Below are 15,250 nucleotides of genomic sequence, written 5' to 3'. Positions count from 1 at the left end.
AAAAAAAACCCACGTGACGGCTCGCGATAAGGAGCCGGCTCGCGTCGTTCACGTCAAAGAGCCGGCTCTAAGAGCCATTTCGTTCGCGAACGACCCATCACTAAGAGACACACGAGAAGCGAGGAGCAGGAAACAAAACGTGTGCAGCCCAGCACCTGTAAAGAAAGACCGGCCTGCCTGTGGGACGTCACGAGATATTCGACGATCGGCCAACATAACCCGGCGATCCAGTCCAGACGGACAAAATAGCAACAGTGGGAGGCAACGCGTGAAATCCACAGTAGGGCAGGGGGACGCCTCTGCCTGCATTTGTGAGTATCGCTTTCCCACTGTTGGGCGCTAGGCGTAGCTTTGCCGGGGGAGGATAACAGCGGCTGCGCCGACAACGTTGCTGGCCCGTGTCTGTTGTTTCAGGGCGGGGCTGCGAGGGAGGCCGTGTGCAGGTGCGGAGAGTGGCTGGACTGCGCGGCCGCGTACCGTCAGGCGGAGATAGGAGCCTCCTCCCTGGTCTGCTGCTGGCGAGTCTTACCATCCCGGAAGAGGAGTTCCTCTCCTGTCTCTTCTCCTGCTAAGGAACATTTGCCGCATGTGTGTGGCTGGACAAGAGGGAATATAGGACTCTGGGGGGGAAGTTTTTATCATACAAAAAAAAACCAACATTCATTTAGTTTTGGTTTTTAGTGTATAGTTATTCCTGCCGGCAGGGCTTTTAGCGGGTTGCGAACATTATTTTTATTGTGTAGCGGGGATTTTAGCTTGTATTTGGGGGTTCTGACTGTGTTTTACCCTAAAAATAAATGGTGTGTTTAAAGCTGGCTTAGCTTCTGTTCTCCGAGCGCTGACCCACTCACTCCGTGTGTGTGTGTGTGTGTGTGTGTGTGTGTGTGTCTAGCTTTTGAACATATTCCAACCCCCCAAAAAAGACAAATTATGGAATTTTCTGCAAATGAATATTTCATTAATTTTGGTTGGTCTTCCTTGAGTTTGGCCTCATTGGCTCAGTGGCCATTATAACCTACAACTCTTGCACCAATTTTGAACATAACAATGAAGCTGAAACAATGTAGTTGTTCGCCAGCATCGCAATTCCATTACTTTTTATCATGGCTGACCTTGGTGTGGTTTGCAAAGTGCTTCAGAAAGATGAGGAAATCTGTTTCTTGCACCCATCCTGATTTATTTCCACTACCAGTACTTCCTACTGGTCCATCTCTGACACACTGGTCTGCATCATGTATGTGTGGGAACACAAACAGTGGAGGAATTGTGTTGCCAATGGCATTAACCGCATATACAAAAGCGACCAGTGAACCTCTCTCTGCTGATGTCGTTGCCCCAACTTGTTAAAGTAATAGTTTGGTAAGTTGTAACATACATTACTGTTACAACTGACCCAGACTCCTATAGCCATGAACTAGCTAACATTACAGCCAACGGCTAAAACATTAGCACTAAAGACCCACACAGAATATATCCCCATAGACATACAAATAACATCATTTAAGTTTGATGAGTTTAACTGCAAAGCAGATAATGCTATTAGAAATTGAAATAAAGTAGAAAAACTTACTTTTTGGCATACAAATTACTTTTTTTTTGTGTTAAATTGTCTGTGTTTGACAAAATGTGTTGATTTTTCACATGCGATAGCAGAAATGAGTTGGGCATGCACAGGATGAGTCACATCATTTGAAACTTAGCCCTGATTGGAGAAATTGGAAGTGTTACAACTGACCCACGTTACAACTATCCCCGGTCTCCCCTACTAACTTTCTGTCAAGGTCTGATGGCTCTTCATGTATTTTACTGTGGAATTCAATGAGTCTTGAAGCCAATGGACAAGAATTTTACAAAATTGTTTCAGAATTGTTAGAAACGCCTAATTTAATATGTATTCAAGAAATATGGTTGAAATGACAGGTTGATTATGTCAGATACAGATACAACCATCAGGAGTCATAGACAGACTAGAAAGGTGGGGCTGTGGAAACGTGTGAAGAATAGGACATACATGTGGTATGTCTTATCCCAGAATAGGATATGGTATAATATTATGAATGTAATCAAGGTATTGACAGATAAACATAGTGTGACAATATCATGTCACTGTGTGGTCTATTATCATAATCCTAGCAACACACCGAGAACTGATATACTGAATGACGTTGGTGTCCCCATCAGAGGAAATGTGAGGGAGTCGTAGCAGAACTCGTTCATGTGAATGAAGAGATTGAAAAAGTTCATAAATGATTTTGTGTATATTAGTAATGGAAAGGGCACAAGCTATCCCAATCGCCTCAATCAAACCAAGCAGTTATAGTGTAAATAGTCACTTCAGGTAAAGACCCAACAAATCTGTCAAGTTATAGATCCGTGGCATTAAGATCAGGGACCATAGAGTTGATGATAACAGAGGCTCCTCATCAAATGTGGAGACTTCTGCAACTCAGAAAACAAGCAGTAAACAGCAAATTGTAAAAGTCGATATTAGAATTCCTGTTTGGTAGGACGACAGAAGTAAAAATAGGTGCCGATTGTCGTATGATATGTCGTCTATTATTTAACATAAGGAATAATGACGTTTTTGAAAAGACTGAACAAATGTAGGAAAATTGTGTTATGCTAAAGATGGGGCGCACTGGGTAAGGGTAGAAGAATTGAATATCTCCGAAATAAAATGCAGCCTGCAGGAAAGGAAGTAGAAGACTGTGCAAATAAGTCGGGATTTATCCTATATTTATTTATTTTATCAGTTAAAAAAAATCATGTCTTTTTTTTTTTTAAAAATACTAAAAATCAGTACATGAACGGACATTCAGAATCAGAATCAGAATCAGAAAGGCTTTTATTGCCAAATGTTGAGCAGGTTTACAACATTAGGAAATTGCTGCGGTACTTAGTGCAAACATACTGTCATAAACGCTTAAATAGACATAAAAATAAAAATAAGAATTAAAAGTGCTAAGTAGATAGATATATACATGAGTGCAGGTGGTGATCAGTGCCAAACATGGAATGATGCAGTGAACACAGCGTAGGGTCATGTGTTAGTGGTGGGAACAGTCATACGGTTATTGTTCATGAGTCCAACAGCAGAGGGGAAGAAACTTCTTATGGCGAGAGGTTCTGGTGCAAATGGACCGGAGCCTCCTGCCTGAGGGGAGCAGGTCAAACAGACTGAGTCCAGGGTGAGAAGGGTCAGCTGTGACTGAGCTGCACGCCCCAGAGTCCTGGAGGTGTACAGGTCCTGCAGAGATGGGAGTCTGCAGCCAATCACCTTCTCAGCAGAGCACACAACACGCTGCAGTCTCTGTTTGTCCCTGATGGTGGGTCCAGCGTACCACACGGTGATGGAGGAGGTGAGGATGGACTCGATGATTGCGGTGTAGAATTGCATCATCGTCCATGTTGGCAGGTTGAATTTCTTCAGCTGCCTCAGGAAGTACATCCTCTGCTGGGCTTTCTTAATGACGGAGGTGATGGTGGGCTCCCACTTCAGGTCCTGGGTGATGGTGGTACCCAGGAGGTGATGAGGGTGTCAGTCAGGATGATGGGGGGGGGAGTGGGGCTGTGTGCTTCCTGACGTCCACAATAATCTCCACTGTCTTCTCGGCGTTCAGCACCAGGTTGTTGTGGCTGCACCAGGACACCAGACGTTCAACCTCCCTCCTGTAGGCAGACTCATCCCCGTCCGAGATGAGTCCGATAACGGTGGTGTCATCTGCAAACTTGATTAGCTTGACAGACTGGTGGGTGGGGGTGCAGCAGTTGGTGTACAGGGAGAAGAGCAGAGGAGAAGGAACACAGCCCTGAGGGGAGCCGCTGCTGATGGTCCGGGAGTCCCAGACGTTCTTTCCCAGCCTCACGTGCTGCTTCCTGTCCGTCAGGAAGTCAGTGATCCACCGGCAGATGGGATCAGGCACATTCATCTGGGAAAGCTTGCCTTGGAGATGGTCTGGAAGGATGGTGTTGAAGGCAGAGCTGAAGTCCACAAACGGGATCCTGGCGTAGGTTCCTGGGGAGTCCAGATGCTGCAGGATGAAGTGCAGAGCCATGTTGATAGCATCGTCTGCAGACCTGTTGGCTCTGTATGCAAACTGCAGGTGTCCAGGAGGGGGGCTGTGAGGGTCTTGAGGTAGGAGAGAACCAGGCGCTCAAATGACTTCATGACCACAGATGTCAGAGCCACAAGTCTGTAGTCATTTAGTCCAGTGATCCTTGGTTTCTTGGGGACAGGGATTATGGTGGAGGACTTGAAGCAGGCAGGCACATGACATGCCTGCAGTGAGGAGTTGAAAATGCCAGAAAACACTGGGGCTCGTTTGCACAGTGTCTGAGGGTGGCAGGAGACACACCGTCTGGGCCAGGAGCTTTTCTTAAACTGCTTCCTCACATCTGCTTCATGAATATGAAGAGTTGTGGTGGGAGGACGTGGTGTGAAATCCTCCTTGGTGTGGGGTGTGGAGGGAGGGGTTGTAGGTGAAGTGTTTGATGGGGGTGATGGCTCTATGGAGGGGGGAGAGGTGGGGGAATGAGTGTCCAAAGTGTCTCTATTGTTGGGGCTGTTGGAGGTGTGAAGGCTGGCCTGATGGTGTTGGCCAAGAGCAAGTCATCAGTGGAGTGGGGGGTTTTAGGCTTGTAGTTGGTGATATTCCTAAAACGTTTCCACACAGAGGCCGAGTCATTCTCTGAGATCTGCTGCTGCATCTTCTCAGAGTGCTGATGTTTAGCAATGTCCACTTCTTTACTGAACCTGTACTTGGCCTCTCTGTCCCTGTCTCCGCTTCTGAACGCCTTTCTCTTTGCCAGCCACAGCTTTTTGAGTTCAGGAGTAAACCAGGGTTTGTCATTGTTATAACTCACCCTGGTGCGTGATGGCACAATGCTGTCCTCACAGAAGTGGATATAGGAGGTGACAGTGTCCGTAAACTCGTCCAAGCTGTTAGAAGCAGCCTTCATTGTGTCCCAGTCTGTAGACTCCAAACACGTGCGAAGCTCCTCCACAGCCTCGTTGCTCCACAGTTTTTTTGATTACATGGTTACAGGTGCACGTAGTGAGATTTCTACATGCTTGTTTGATGAGAAGCTAAACTGGTGTTAAAAAAAAGTTAGACACGAGTCTAGTTTCTGCTTTATGTGTCTCTCAAGTCGAAGTAGACGGGAGGAAAGAAGAGCTTATCTGCCTGTACGTGTATGTGTTCAGGGAATATAAAGGTGGACTTGTTGGCAAAAATTAATTCAGTTTATAGGAAATTAGCAACAAAGGAAAAAATATAATTCATAATCATATGCAGAAGATTTGATATGAATATTGAGATAGTGGACACACAAATACATCTACAGAGGATCCAATAAGTAGTAAGTAGTCTTGAACAGCATGCAGGGCAGGAACCCAAAGCAGGAGATCATTTCTCAGGTAAGAATAGGACATATAGGACTGACCCATACACTACACCCAGTAACACCCCGTCTTTACTCTATTATGACAGAAACTGTTAAAAATGCAATAAGTGCGAGTGGGGAGAGATTTAGTAGCGTGATTGAAATGTTAGAGGCAGCACCACAGATTATTTTATTATTACAGGAGCATCTTTGAACTACAGGAGTGAGAATACAGCTCGTTTCCTCTGCTAATCTGTCCACACGTCCGTGCAGGCGGTGATGCTGCTGCATGTTTTACCGACGCCTTTAAAATAATGAACAGAAGAAGAAGAAAGCCGACCCAGCACCACAGTTGACCAATCAAAATGCAAGCTAGCTGTGATGTCACGACGCTGCTGCGGCTGTGCAGCGAGAGGCGACTCTTGCTTCCTTTACAGTAATTTTCTTGTAATTATTTTATTCGAGCTTTTGAATCTCAGTGCGAATGACAGTCAGTGAGGGACAGAGGCGCGTTTCCTGTAGTGTAAGCCGTCGAAGGATCGACTCCATGGAGGTCGTGGACAGCCCGCTCAACCTTGTAAGTTTGATGTTGCAATAAGAGGCTATCTTTACAGCAGCTAGGAGCTAGCGGCTAGCCGCTTTGTTGTTAGCTTTGCTGCTGTTATGCTGCGACCCATTTGCTTCGTTGGAGCAGAGACTGGCGTTACTCTCAAGGTGTATAGTCGGGAAAAACAAGAATATATGGATCTGCTTTACTCGTTAGCAGAGCCATTCAGGCATCACTAGCAACATAGCGCAATGCTTTTATGCCTCATAAAACACCGCTGCAGTACGTTCACGAACAGAGCCTAACCAGCGCTCTGCGCATGGTTTATTTAGTCCGTGACAAATACACAACAGTGGCCGAACAGATGATACGGTCGGATTACTGTTTACACTCATTGATGGAGCTACTTCGACTTTCTGAGTTGGAAATCCAATTTAACATTCCAGTTACGTCGGAAATCAGAACCAGAGCCGCGTCATCCCCATTCACTCCAACGGACCATTTCCTTTTTTACAGCAATGGCGGATCATGCAATAGCTAGCAATATACGCTAACCGCACCATAGAGATGCAGAAGTGAAATCAGAATCAGAATATTTTATTAATCCCGAAGGAAATTAGGGTTACAGCAAGCAGCACGCTAATGGCGCATGCGCACTTACAAAGAAACCTTCTGACCAACTTGAAAGAGAAGATGTTTAAAAAATAAAATAAAGTGCACCCAGGTCAAATTTGCTCGTGGGGCACAAATCATCAGGAGATGTAGGTGCTGTATGTACATAAAGGAAATATATCAGGATACTGAAGCAATGGATAGAGCCTGGTCACTTTTCTTCGTATGGTTTATGTAGTGAGTCACAAATACAATAGTGGGATTACAGATTGAAATGTTTACCTTTTACCTTCATTGTCACAATCTTGGTTTGTTTACTTAAGGTTGTTGTGGCTTCTCCGACTTTCCAAGTATAAATTCCAAGTTGAGGAGGCATTCCAGATGAAAACGGCACCTTCTGAAGTCAGCTGGATGCTGATTCTGGCCCACTTGTCAGCATTTAGCAGACACATCCATGTCAGCAATGCACAGTCAGGGTTTTAGATGATTGATCAGGAGCATGTCTGCGACACATGAAACCCTTCTCCATTTGATCTTAATATTTCCTCCTCCTAACTTAGCTACAGCTCTGAAACTCGATCATCCAGGGTTACAGTCAAACTACCAGCTAGTGTAACATGTCAGGAACAAAAAACAAAAATCACAGTAAATCACATAAAATCCAATTTATAGGATCTAAAGACTTAAAGTCTTCAAACAGATTGTATCGGATCATTAGTCTCATTTTCATAGCATTAATGTTCATTGTCACGTATGAGAAGAAGTTTTCTTACAGTAAAGAGGGGAAGCTAGTCTCTGTTTAGTATTTTTGCTTCATATATTATCCCTGGTTTCCTTCCACCACTTCTTTAACATTCTCATAACACATTGCATTTCCTGTCTTACGTTCTTCAGGCTCACCAGCAGTGCAGACAGGCCGACCGTTTGGTAGCTGCTGGGAAGTATGAAGAGGCCATCTCCTGCCATGGAAAAGCAGCAGGTAGTCTCAGTTTCACACACACACTCCTTACAGTCTTCTTCTACCACAGTCTTTCTCTTTACAGTCCTGCCATGTAGTGCATTGCTCCTCTGTAGGTGCTCTGCAGAGCGTAGGTCGTTCACTGAATGTGTTTTGGACTCTTTCTGGACTTGATCTGCTTTTACGCAGAATCAGAAAGTAACCAAACAACAAGTATAACGTTACAGTGCTGACTCTTCTCACATAAGAAAACTGCATTTCACTTTCTACTAGGGCTGCCACGATTAGTCGACTAGTCACGATTACGTCGACTATCAGAATCGTCGACGACTGATTTAATAGTCGAAGCTCGTTTGAAGCTTTGTAAGATCACAAAAGACGCAGGAATAAGTAGTAGGATTTAAGAGTGTAATAACGGACTGAAACAGAAGATGGCAGCACTGCATGTACAAGGATGCCAGCTGCCGTTAAACCCCGAAGAAGAAGAAGCTGTGTCCCAGAATTCATAGCGCAGCCCAGCTCAGTTTCCAACAATGGCGGCAGCTAGTTAGTTTTAATATTACTCTTATTATTCTTTCTGGGTCACAAAATAAACGTTTAACATATTTTCAGGCGAGAATGTAGCTGTGTAAACCTCAAATATCTGCTCAGTTTATCAAGACACCACATATTTTCAAAAGCGCTCCGACGTTTTCGGAGACGTCTGTTACCCACTAGCTCGATAGCTAGCCGGGGGCTAGGCTAACTAGAGCCGTGAGAACACCGGACTCCCGGTGTTGTGCCAAAAAGTGATTTCCAATGTTTGCGTCTATTTTTTATGTGTAATATCTTTACATATGTTGGTAAATAGACTTCGGTGAACAGCGTTTACAAAGGGGCTATATATGGAATTAAAAAATTAGCTGTTTTTTTCAAGTTTCTTTACAACTCTGTGTTATTGTACTTACATAACCAATCCGGTCCTTTATCCCCACTTTAAATATTTTTACAGAACTATTGTAATATTTGAGCCATTTCTGCTGTCCAACTACTTCTTACAAAAGACATTTTTAATGTTAATTCGATATTTTTAACGGCATAAATAAAGGTTATATAAAAGTCACTGCCAAAGACTGATTGCGGCTTCTACCTTGTTACACTAATGTTGTTTGTAGCTCAATATGACTTTATGTCATCCATGAGGGATGCATTTGACATATGTTTCACATATTATAGCCCAACAAGTTACTTATAGCAATTTAAATATGAGCAATCAGTTTTTGGCAAATACCAGAAATCACTTTTTGGCAGACAATCACTTTTTGGCACAACACCGGCAAATCGTTTTCAAACCCACCGCCGTCTTTCGCTACTCAGGTTAAACATGATATATAAGTCACTTAGATAACTTCAAAATGTTATTGTTTGGCTTTTTTCAGTATTTATTTGTTCCTGAGTAAATCGGTTTGGCTGAGATTAAAGTTATAGTTTTTACACAGCTGAATAAACGTCAAGCAGACAGCTGATTATCAGAAGTGTGAGATGCTCAAGAATTTACTCCGGTGTCCTGTTATATTTTAGATAGCAAGGGGTTTATTAAACTTCACCAAAACAATCTGCAAATTTCATTAAAATTTAATAAACTATCATCTTGTCTTTATTTTTAGTTAGCACATACCTTAAACACTTAAAGGTGTAAGCTAATGATAGTTATATAAGAGCAGATGCTGCTGGTGCAATAAGCTGTACGTTTTACGTCCAATGGATGATGATCTGATTAGTCGACTATCAAAATAATCGTTTGTGGCAGCCCTACTTTCTATATACTTTTACGTTGTAGCCATGGTAACATCTTATAAGAAAGCGTCTGAGGAAGGGTGGTGTTGTTGGGTTTGGGGTTTTTTACTACATCCACTTCACTCAGATCCAGTGCTGAAATAGAAATCCAGCGTAACAAATACTGTGTCCCTGTCTTATTGTGATGACCAGATATTAAACTGTATGTTTAATCCAATATACTGTGTGTGTGTTAGGTGTGTATTCTGTCTCATCTCTCTCTCTGTCTCACTACCAGATTTTCTGACTGAGGCGATGAAAGCGCCCGCGTGTGAGCAGGTGAGACACTCAGTTTTATCTTTTTATCTCTGTGTGTTTGATCAGTGATTGAGTGAAACATGTTTTCTGTCATGTAAACATGCTGATTAAGATTCACACACAGTTCTAACACCACCTGTAGCATGCTGTAGACCAGCGGTCCCCAACCTCTGGGCCGCGGACCCGTCCGTGAGTCGTTTGGTACCGGGCAGCGAGAGTTGAGGCTCCGCTGTGAAATTTATGGTTTCAAGGTTTTTATCGTTAACTCTGTTTCCCCGGGTCTTTCCTGTGTTGTAGTCTTATTTTGAAAGAAATATTTACATGTTACCATAGCGACCAGAGAGCATTAAGGGGCAGAAAGGAGGACGTTACTCTCAATGTTGTTGGCGCATTTCAGGAGGACGCTGCTAAAAAAGTTACACAATTACACAGTGAATTCATGTTTATTATCATATTTACAAAATACCACCGTTTTTGTCTCGGTCGTGTCTTTTTATTTTGTTCTATTTATCCGCGACACCTTAAAGGCCGATGAGTGAAAATATTGTCTGACATTAAACCGTCTGTGGCCCAAAAAAGGTTGGGGAGCGCTGATGTAGACCCCAGAGGAAAACTGAAGCCATGACAACTCAAGTTTGTTTGTTTTAAAGCAGCAGCTGAAGTTAAGAGTCACTTCCTCTAATCTTAAAATAAATAAGATGGACATTTTTTGTGTTTATCATCAAAGAAAAATTTAAGGGGAAAATAAACTTAATGTAATGTTGAGCATGTAACATCAGGACGACAGCGAGACAGTGGGTGAGGTGTAAAAGCAGGAATGACAGACGGTTTAGAGTTTCAGGTAGGAGTACATCAGTAACTCTGATGGTCAGTGGTCATGTTGAGCAATGAAAATCAGTAGACGTGAGACAGAATGCATGTGTGTGAATGAGACGGGTGTAACAGCAGACACTGTACATCACACTGCTGTGATGTGTGGTTTAGAGACAGCAGCACAAACAAAAAGAGTTGAAGATGCTAAGACTTTTCATTAGGCCTGACCAGGACGGACAGGATTAGACATGAGGGTGTCAGAGGGGCGGAGCAGGACCACAGAGCAGATTCAGGGGTGTAGTGACAGAGATGACCTGCACACTGACATATGGTCTCCGTGGCCTCTTCTTGGTTGGATATGCTGAGGATTTTTTTATCAGCACTACTACTGTTAATCGGTCTCTGCTACCTGTTTTGTGCTGTGCAAATCTCAATAAGTAGTCATCTGTAGTAGTCTTTAAAACAGACAAAAAGTCAGAAGTCCCTCGCCCACCTGCCTGATCGTCAGTTTCAGAGCTGATTGTTTGTGTGTGTCTTGTATCACAGAGTGATTGTTTGTTCCATGGCTGTAGGCTCGTTTGTCCATGGAGCTGCAGAGGGACAGTCACATTAAACAGCAACGGTTAATCCAAGAGCGCTGGAAGAGAGAAGCTCGGCGAGAGGCGGTTAAGACACGACTTGGTCTAGTGCAGGCCACCGGGCCAGGGTTCTTGAAGTCTCCGTCCACGGGCAGCAGCCGGCCCTGTGCCTCTCCAGGCGCCTCGGCTGCAGAGCTTGGAGGCGTTGGGCAGAGGGAGTATGACACCTTACTGTACCAGCTTCAGACTCGGCAGACTGGAGGAACACAGATTCTAACTCCAGTGTGTTCGGGGTCTAAGACCACCAAAGATGACAAAACGCGCCTGGAAGAACAACAGACGACCATCGAGAACTTGCGACTCCTGGTCGACGGCCTGACGAACGAAAACCAGCAGCTGAGAGCCGAGAACGAGCGGCTACGACTGGAAAACATGAGGCTGCACTCGGAGGCGGCCGACTTCGTGGAGCGCTCCGAGCTCTGGGTGCTCCCACAAGCAGGTGGTCCTATGGGAAGCGGAGTCGGACAGGGAGGGGAGAGCAAAAGGAAGGGAAAGGAGATCGCAATCCCTCAGCTGCCACCGTTGGAAATGCCAGCTCAGGAAGACCTGTGTCTGGATGACCTGCCTCCTCTGGAGCTGCCAGAGGACATCCAGAATGAACTGCAGGAGCTACTAGACAGGGATAAGCTGTAATAAAACACATCACACACACAAACACACACACACACACGTGGTTCAACCAATACGACTTTGAGTTCAGATGCCAAAAGGTTATACAGTGAAAGCCCACGAGGCCTCTGCTCAGGTGGAATCAGACGACAGAACGTCAGACACCCGTCAGTCTTTATGCAACAGGAGCAACAAACGAGAACATCAGAGAGGAAGTGATAACGCTACTATCACTGATGCAAGGCAGTCCAAGTCACAGGAAACGTTCACTAACCTGTGAGAACAGCAGTGAGTCAGCATGACTTACACTGAGAGCAGGAATACGGTCGAGATTTTCCCAAAACTTTCACTTATGTCTCTTCTACTGTATCATCACATGACCCAGATCTCATACAGCATCCAATGACAGCTCAGCTCTGTCTACAGCGGATCAGCTGATGGTGTTTCCCACAGATTTAGACTTTATTTAAGGTGTTGTGCAAGTGTGTGCATTATTATGAAAGGACACACACACACACACACACACACTCTTAGCTTTCCTACAAGAGTTATGACATAATCCTGTGTATGTGTACTTTGTGGCTCAGAATAACTAGTCCTGCGGATGAACTCCGTCCTGGACGTTTTGTTGCAGGTGTTCGGCACCGCAGGCCTCAGCTGGATTTTAAGTGACATGAGAGGTAAAGACTGAGTGTCGATTGTCTGGATGAACTGCTCCTTCTTTTGCATCCACACACACACACAGATGCATTCAGATCGTGATCATGTGTAACTTAATTATAAGAAAGCATATTGGTGTTAAGGAAAAGCTTGTAATAGACTCGTTGATGTTTTTCTGAGCAGATACTTGAAGGCTAAAAACAAACAAGCCTTCTGATGTTCTTATTCCCCAGCAGAAATGTAGAGACACAGGTTGTCAGTGGGGATCAATAGGAATAAAGGCTGACGCGCACACAGTGTTGATGGGCTGATATATTCTGAAGAGTTGATACATGAAACCATGTGAATAATGACGGCGTTCTTCAAAGATCAAAGGGCAGAGTCCATCAGATGTTTCAGTGTAGTTGTGGGTTGTTGTGTCTCAGGATTTTCATGTCTGTACTGTTTATGATGTTGAAGTCATTCATTGTCTCGTTGACTCTGTTAACAAACTGTAGTCTGCTTTTTATTTCCTGTTTTGAAACCAAGTAATTATTCATTAATGGAAATGTTTAGTCCTGCGCGTCTGCAGTACCATATCATCTGGTGGTCACACATTAAACTGCACTGTGATCTAATGGTAACATCAGCTGTGTTTACTGTCAGAATACTTGAATTTCACTCACTGAAACTTCTTGGATGGATGCATCTCAGCAGGCCTGGTGTCCAACACAAATGAACTCATATTGACTGGGGTGAGCAGACGGTGACGGGCTGACTCTGTCAAGCCCCAAAGTTAAGCCTCACCAGTGTCCAGATAGCAGAGGTATGAAAGGCTGCTCACCCTCCTTATAGTCGTGGCAGGGTGAAACTATTCTTCGAGGCCAGTGAACATGCTTTCTAATGTGGTTAGCTGGGCATTGTAACATGGCAGTCTAAGGGGAAAGAGTCACTCTTGGAGCGAGCTTCAAGTGGCCGTTGGAGGATCTACAATTTATGTCAGTTACACGTTTTTAGTCCCAAATGTGGCAGTTTGTACATTACCTGGAAAGCCAAAAGAAGCACCTTCGGTAATCTGAAGCTCTCAAATGTTTGGATCACAGTCATCCCAGGATGTCACTTTGTGAATTTATTTTTGTTTGGATGCCTCAAATAACTGAAGATATTTTGATCCACATCATAAAATGTGATAACAAACATCCATGATAACAGAAGGAGCAGAATGCAGCATAAACTGCAGGCAGGGCACGTTTATATTATCATAGGCCGTCTAGCTAGTCCATCTTAATCACATCCCTTTAAAAGATTCTTCTTGACGGCTCATTCAGGTCCCGACACTTTTACCGGCTTCTGAAATGAAGCTGTGCTGCAGCTTTAACCGAGCTGAGCAGGCGTGTAGTCCAGCATGTCTACGAGCTGATAGTTTATGTCGGCACAGCAGAATAAAGAGGACTCGAGGCAACTTGTTTACTGTGTTGCTTGCAGTCTAATGCATGTGGCATGTGCATGCATACGATCACATATATTGAGGCGCTTGTACAAACTCGTGTATTCACTTAACAGAGTGCATTTCCTTCCTGGATCTACTATGATGAAGATGAAGACGTGGCTACACACAGGACACTTTGCTGCATTTCCCAGCTATGCAAAACTCACTCATTGTAAGCCACGTGTTTGGCTCAGCTGGCCTTTAAATCGATGGTGATGTGAACAATTGTACAAAATGATGTTCTGTTTTTGAATAAAGCTAACTGACTGTCAGTCTCACTGTGTCGTTTGGACTTCATGTATTTTTGAAATGAGCTTTACAGAAGCTGCTTTATCGTCCTCACAGGGCATGAATGCAGCATGACAAACAGATGGTCAGCTATCAGAAATCAGCAGGCTTCTGATACACTCAACAAACCAAAGTGGGGTCTTAGTCGACTTTGAGCATTCTTGTTTAAAACAAAACAAGTTTTAAAGTTTAAAACAACTTGTTTTTGACTCATTGACTGAAAGCAGCAGCTCTAAAACCGCCTCAGTTCTTCCAAACGCCCAAGCGCTTAACTAAAGCCCACACATCCGTGTCCCAGCTCGCCACGTGTGGCCGGTTGGATCAGAGATTTGTTAAAACACCACTGAAGACATTCTTACTGCTGATGCTTCACTTTAAGGGTTTCACTTGCAAACCACCTAGAGCTGTTGATCTCAAAGCAACTACAGGGAAACGTCAAGTAGTATTTGAGCAGTTCAGTAAGCACGGGGTCAAGATGCTGCACACGAGGTTCTGAGAAGTTAGTTGAGTAGGTGGCTTATATGCTGCTACTACAGAGGCCTGGGACCACACTGGGCCATTTTCCTGCAAGTCATTAAGCCCATCTACAAAGGCTTAAAGCCAGAAATAAAAATCTTATTTTAAATCTGGCTGATCTCCTTTTCAAGATCAGTAAACAGAAGCACATCTTCTAGAGCTCATTTGGTTCCATTGTTCTTGCAGCTTTGTAACATGCTGGGCCTCCATTTTTAGGAAGTAAACTAAGTCATAAGGAGGCAGTTCTGGAGTATCGTGCAGGTGCTGCGGCCTCGCTGCATGCTCGCTGCATGCTCGCTGCATCCAGGTAAGTAAGTCCTAAAAGACTGATTCTGTTCATCTGGACGTTTTCAATGACAGAAATGTTTCGTCACTTATCCAGGTGACTTCTCTGTGGCTTTTCAACCCCAAAACACGCTGCACCAAAAACTGGTCCACCCCAAGGATCGGGTCACCTGACTCAGAGTAACATAGTGTAGCTGTTAAGTGCCAGGGTTTATACATCGGGGAAACCAAACAACCTCTGACTAAGAGGACGGCACAACACAACAGAGCCTCCTCGTCAGGCCAGGACTCTGCAGCCTATTTACACCTACAGGCCAGTGGACACTCGTTCAGTGATGAGGGTGTAACATCCTGGACAGGGAGGAACGCTGGTTTGAGGGTGGAGTCAAGGAGGGAAAGAC

At 44.3% G+C, this 15,250-nt stretch overlaps 1 protein-coding gene across 1 annotated transcript; it reads left to right on the top strand.

Moving 5' to 3' along the window:
• The first annotated feature begins 5,781 nt into the window (after positions 1 to 5,781).
• On the top strand, positions 5,782 to 14,038 carry nrbf2b (nuclear receptor binding factor 2b). The gene is made up of 4 exons (XM_085170390.1): positions 5,782 to 5,959; positions 7,436 to 7,520; positions 9,553 to 9,593; positions 10,958 to 14,038. The coding sequence occupies exons 1-4, from the start codon at positions 5,867 to 5,869 to the stop codon at positions 11,654 to 11,656; spliced, it is 918 nt and encodes a 305-aa protein (XP_085026516.1). The 5' UTR covers positions 5,782 to 5,866; the 3' UTR covers positions 11,657 to 14,038.
• Positions 14,039 to 15,250: the final 1,212 nt, after the last annotated feature.

This window comes from Neolamprologus multifasciatus, chromosome 8, assembly GCF_963576455.1.
Source record: "Neolamprologus multifasciatus chromosome 8, fNeoMul1.2, whole genome shotgun sequence".
Lineage (NCBI taxonomy): Eukaryota > Metazoa > Chordata > Actinopteri > Cichliformes > Cichlidae > Neolamprologus > Neolamprologus multifasciatus.
This window is presented reverse-complemented; position numbering and strand designations above follow the sequence as displayed.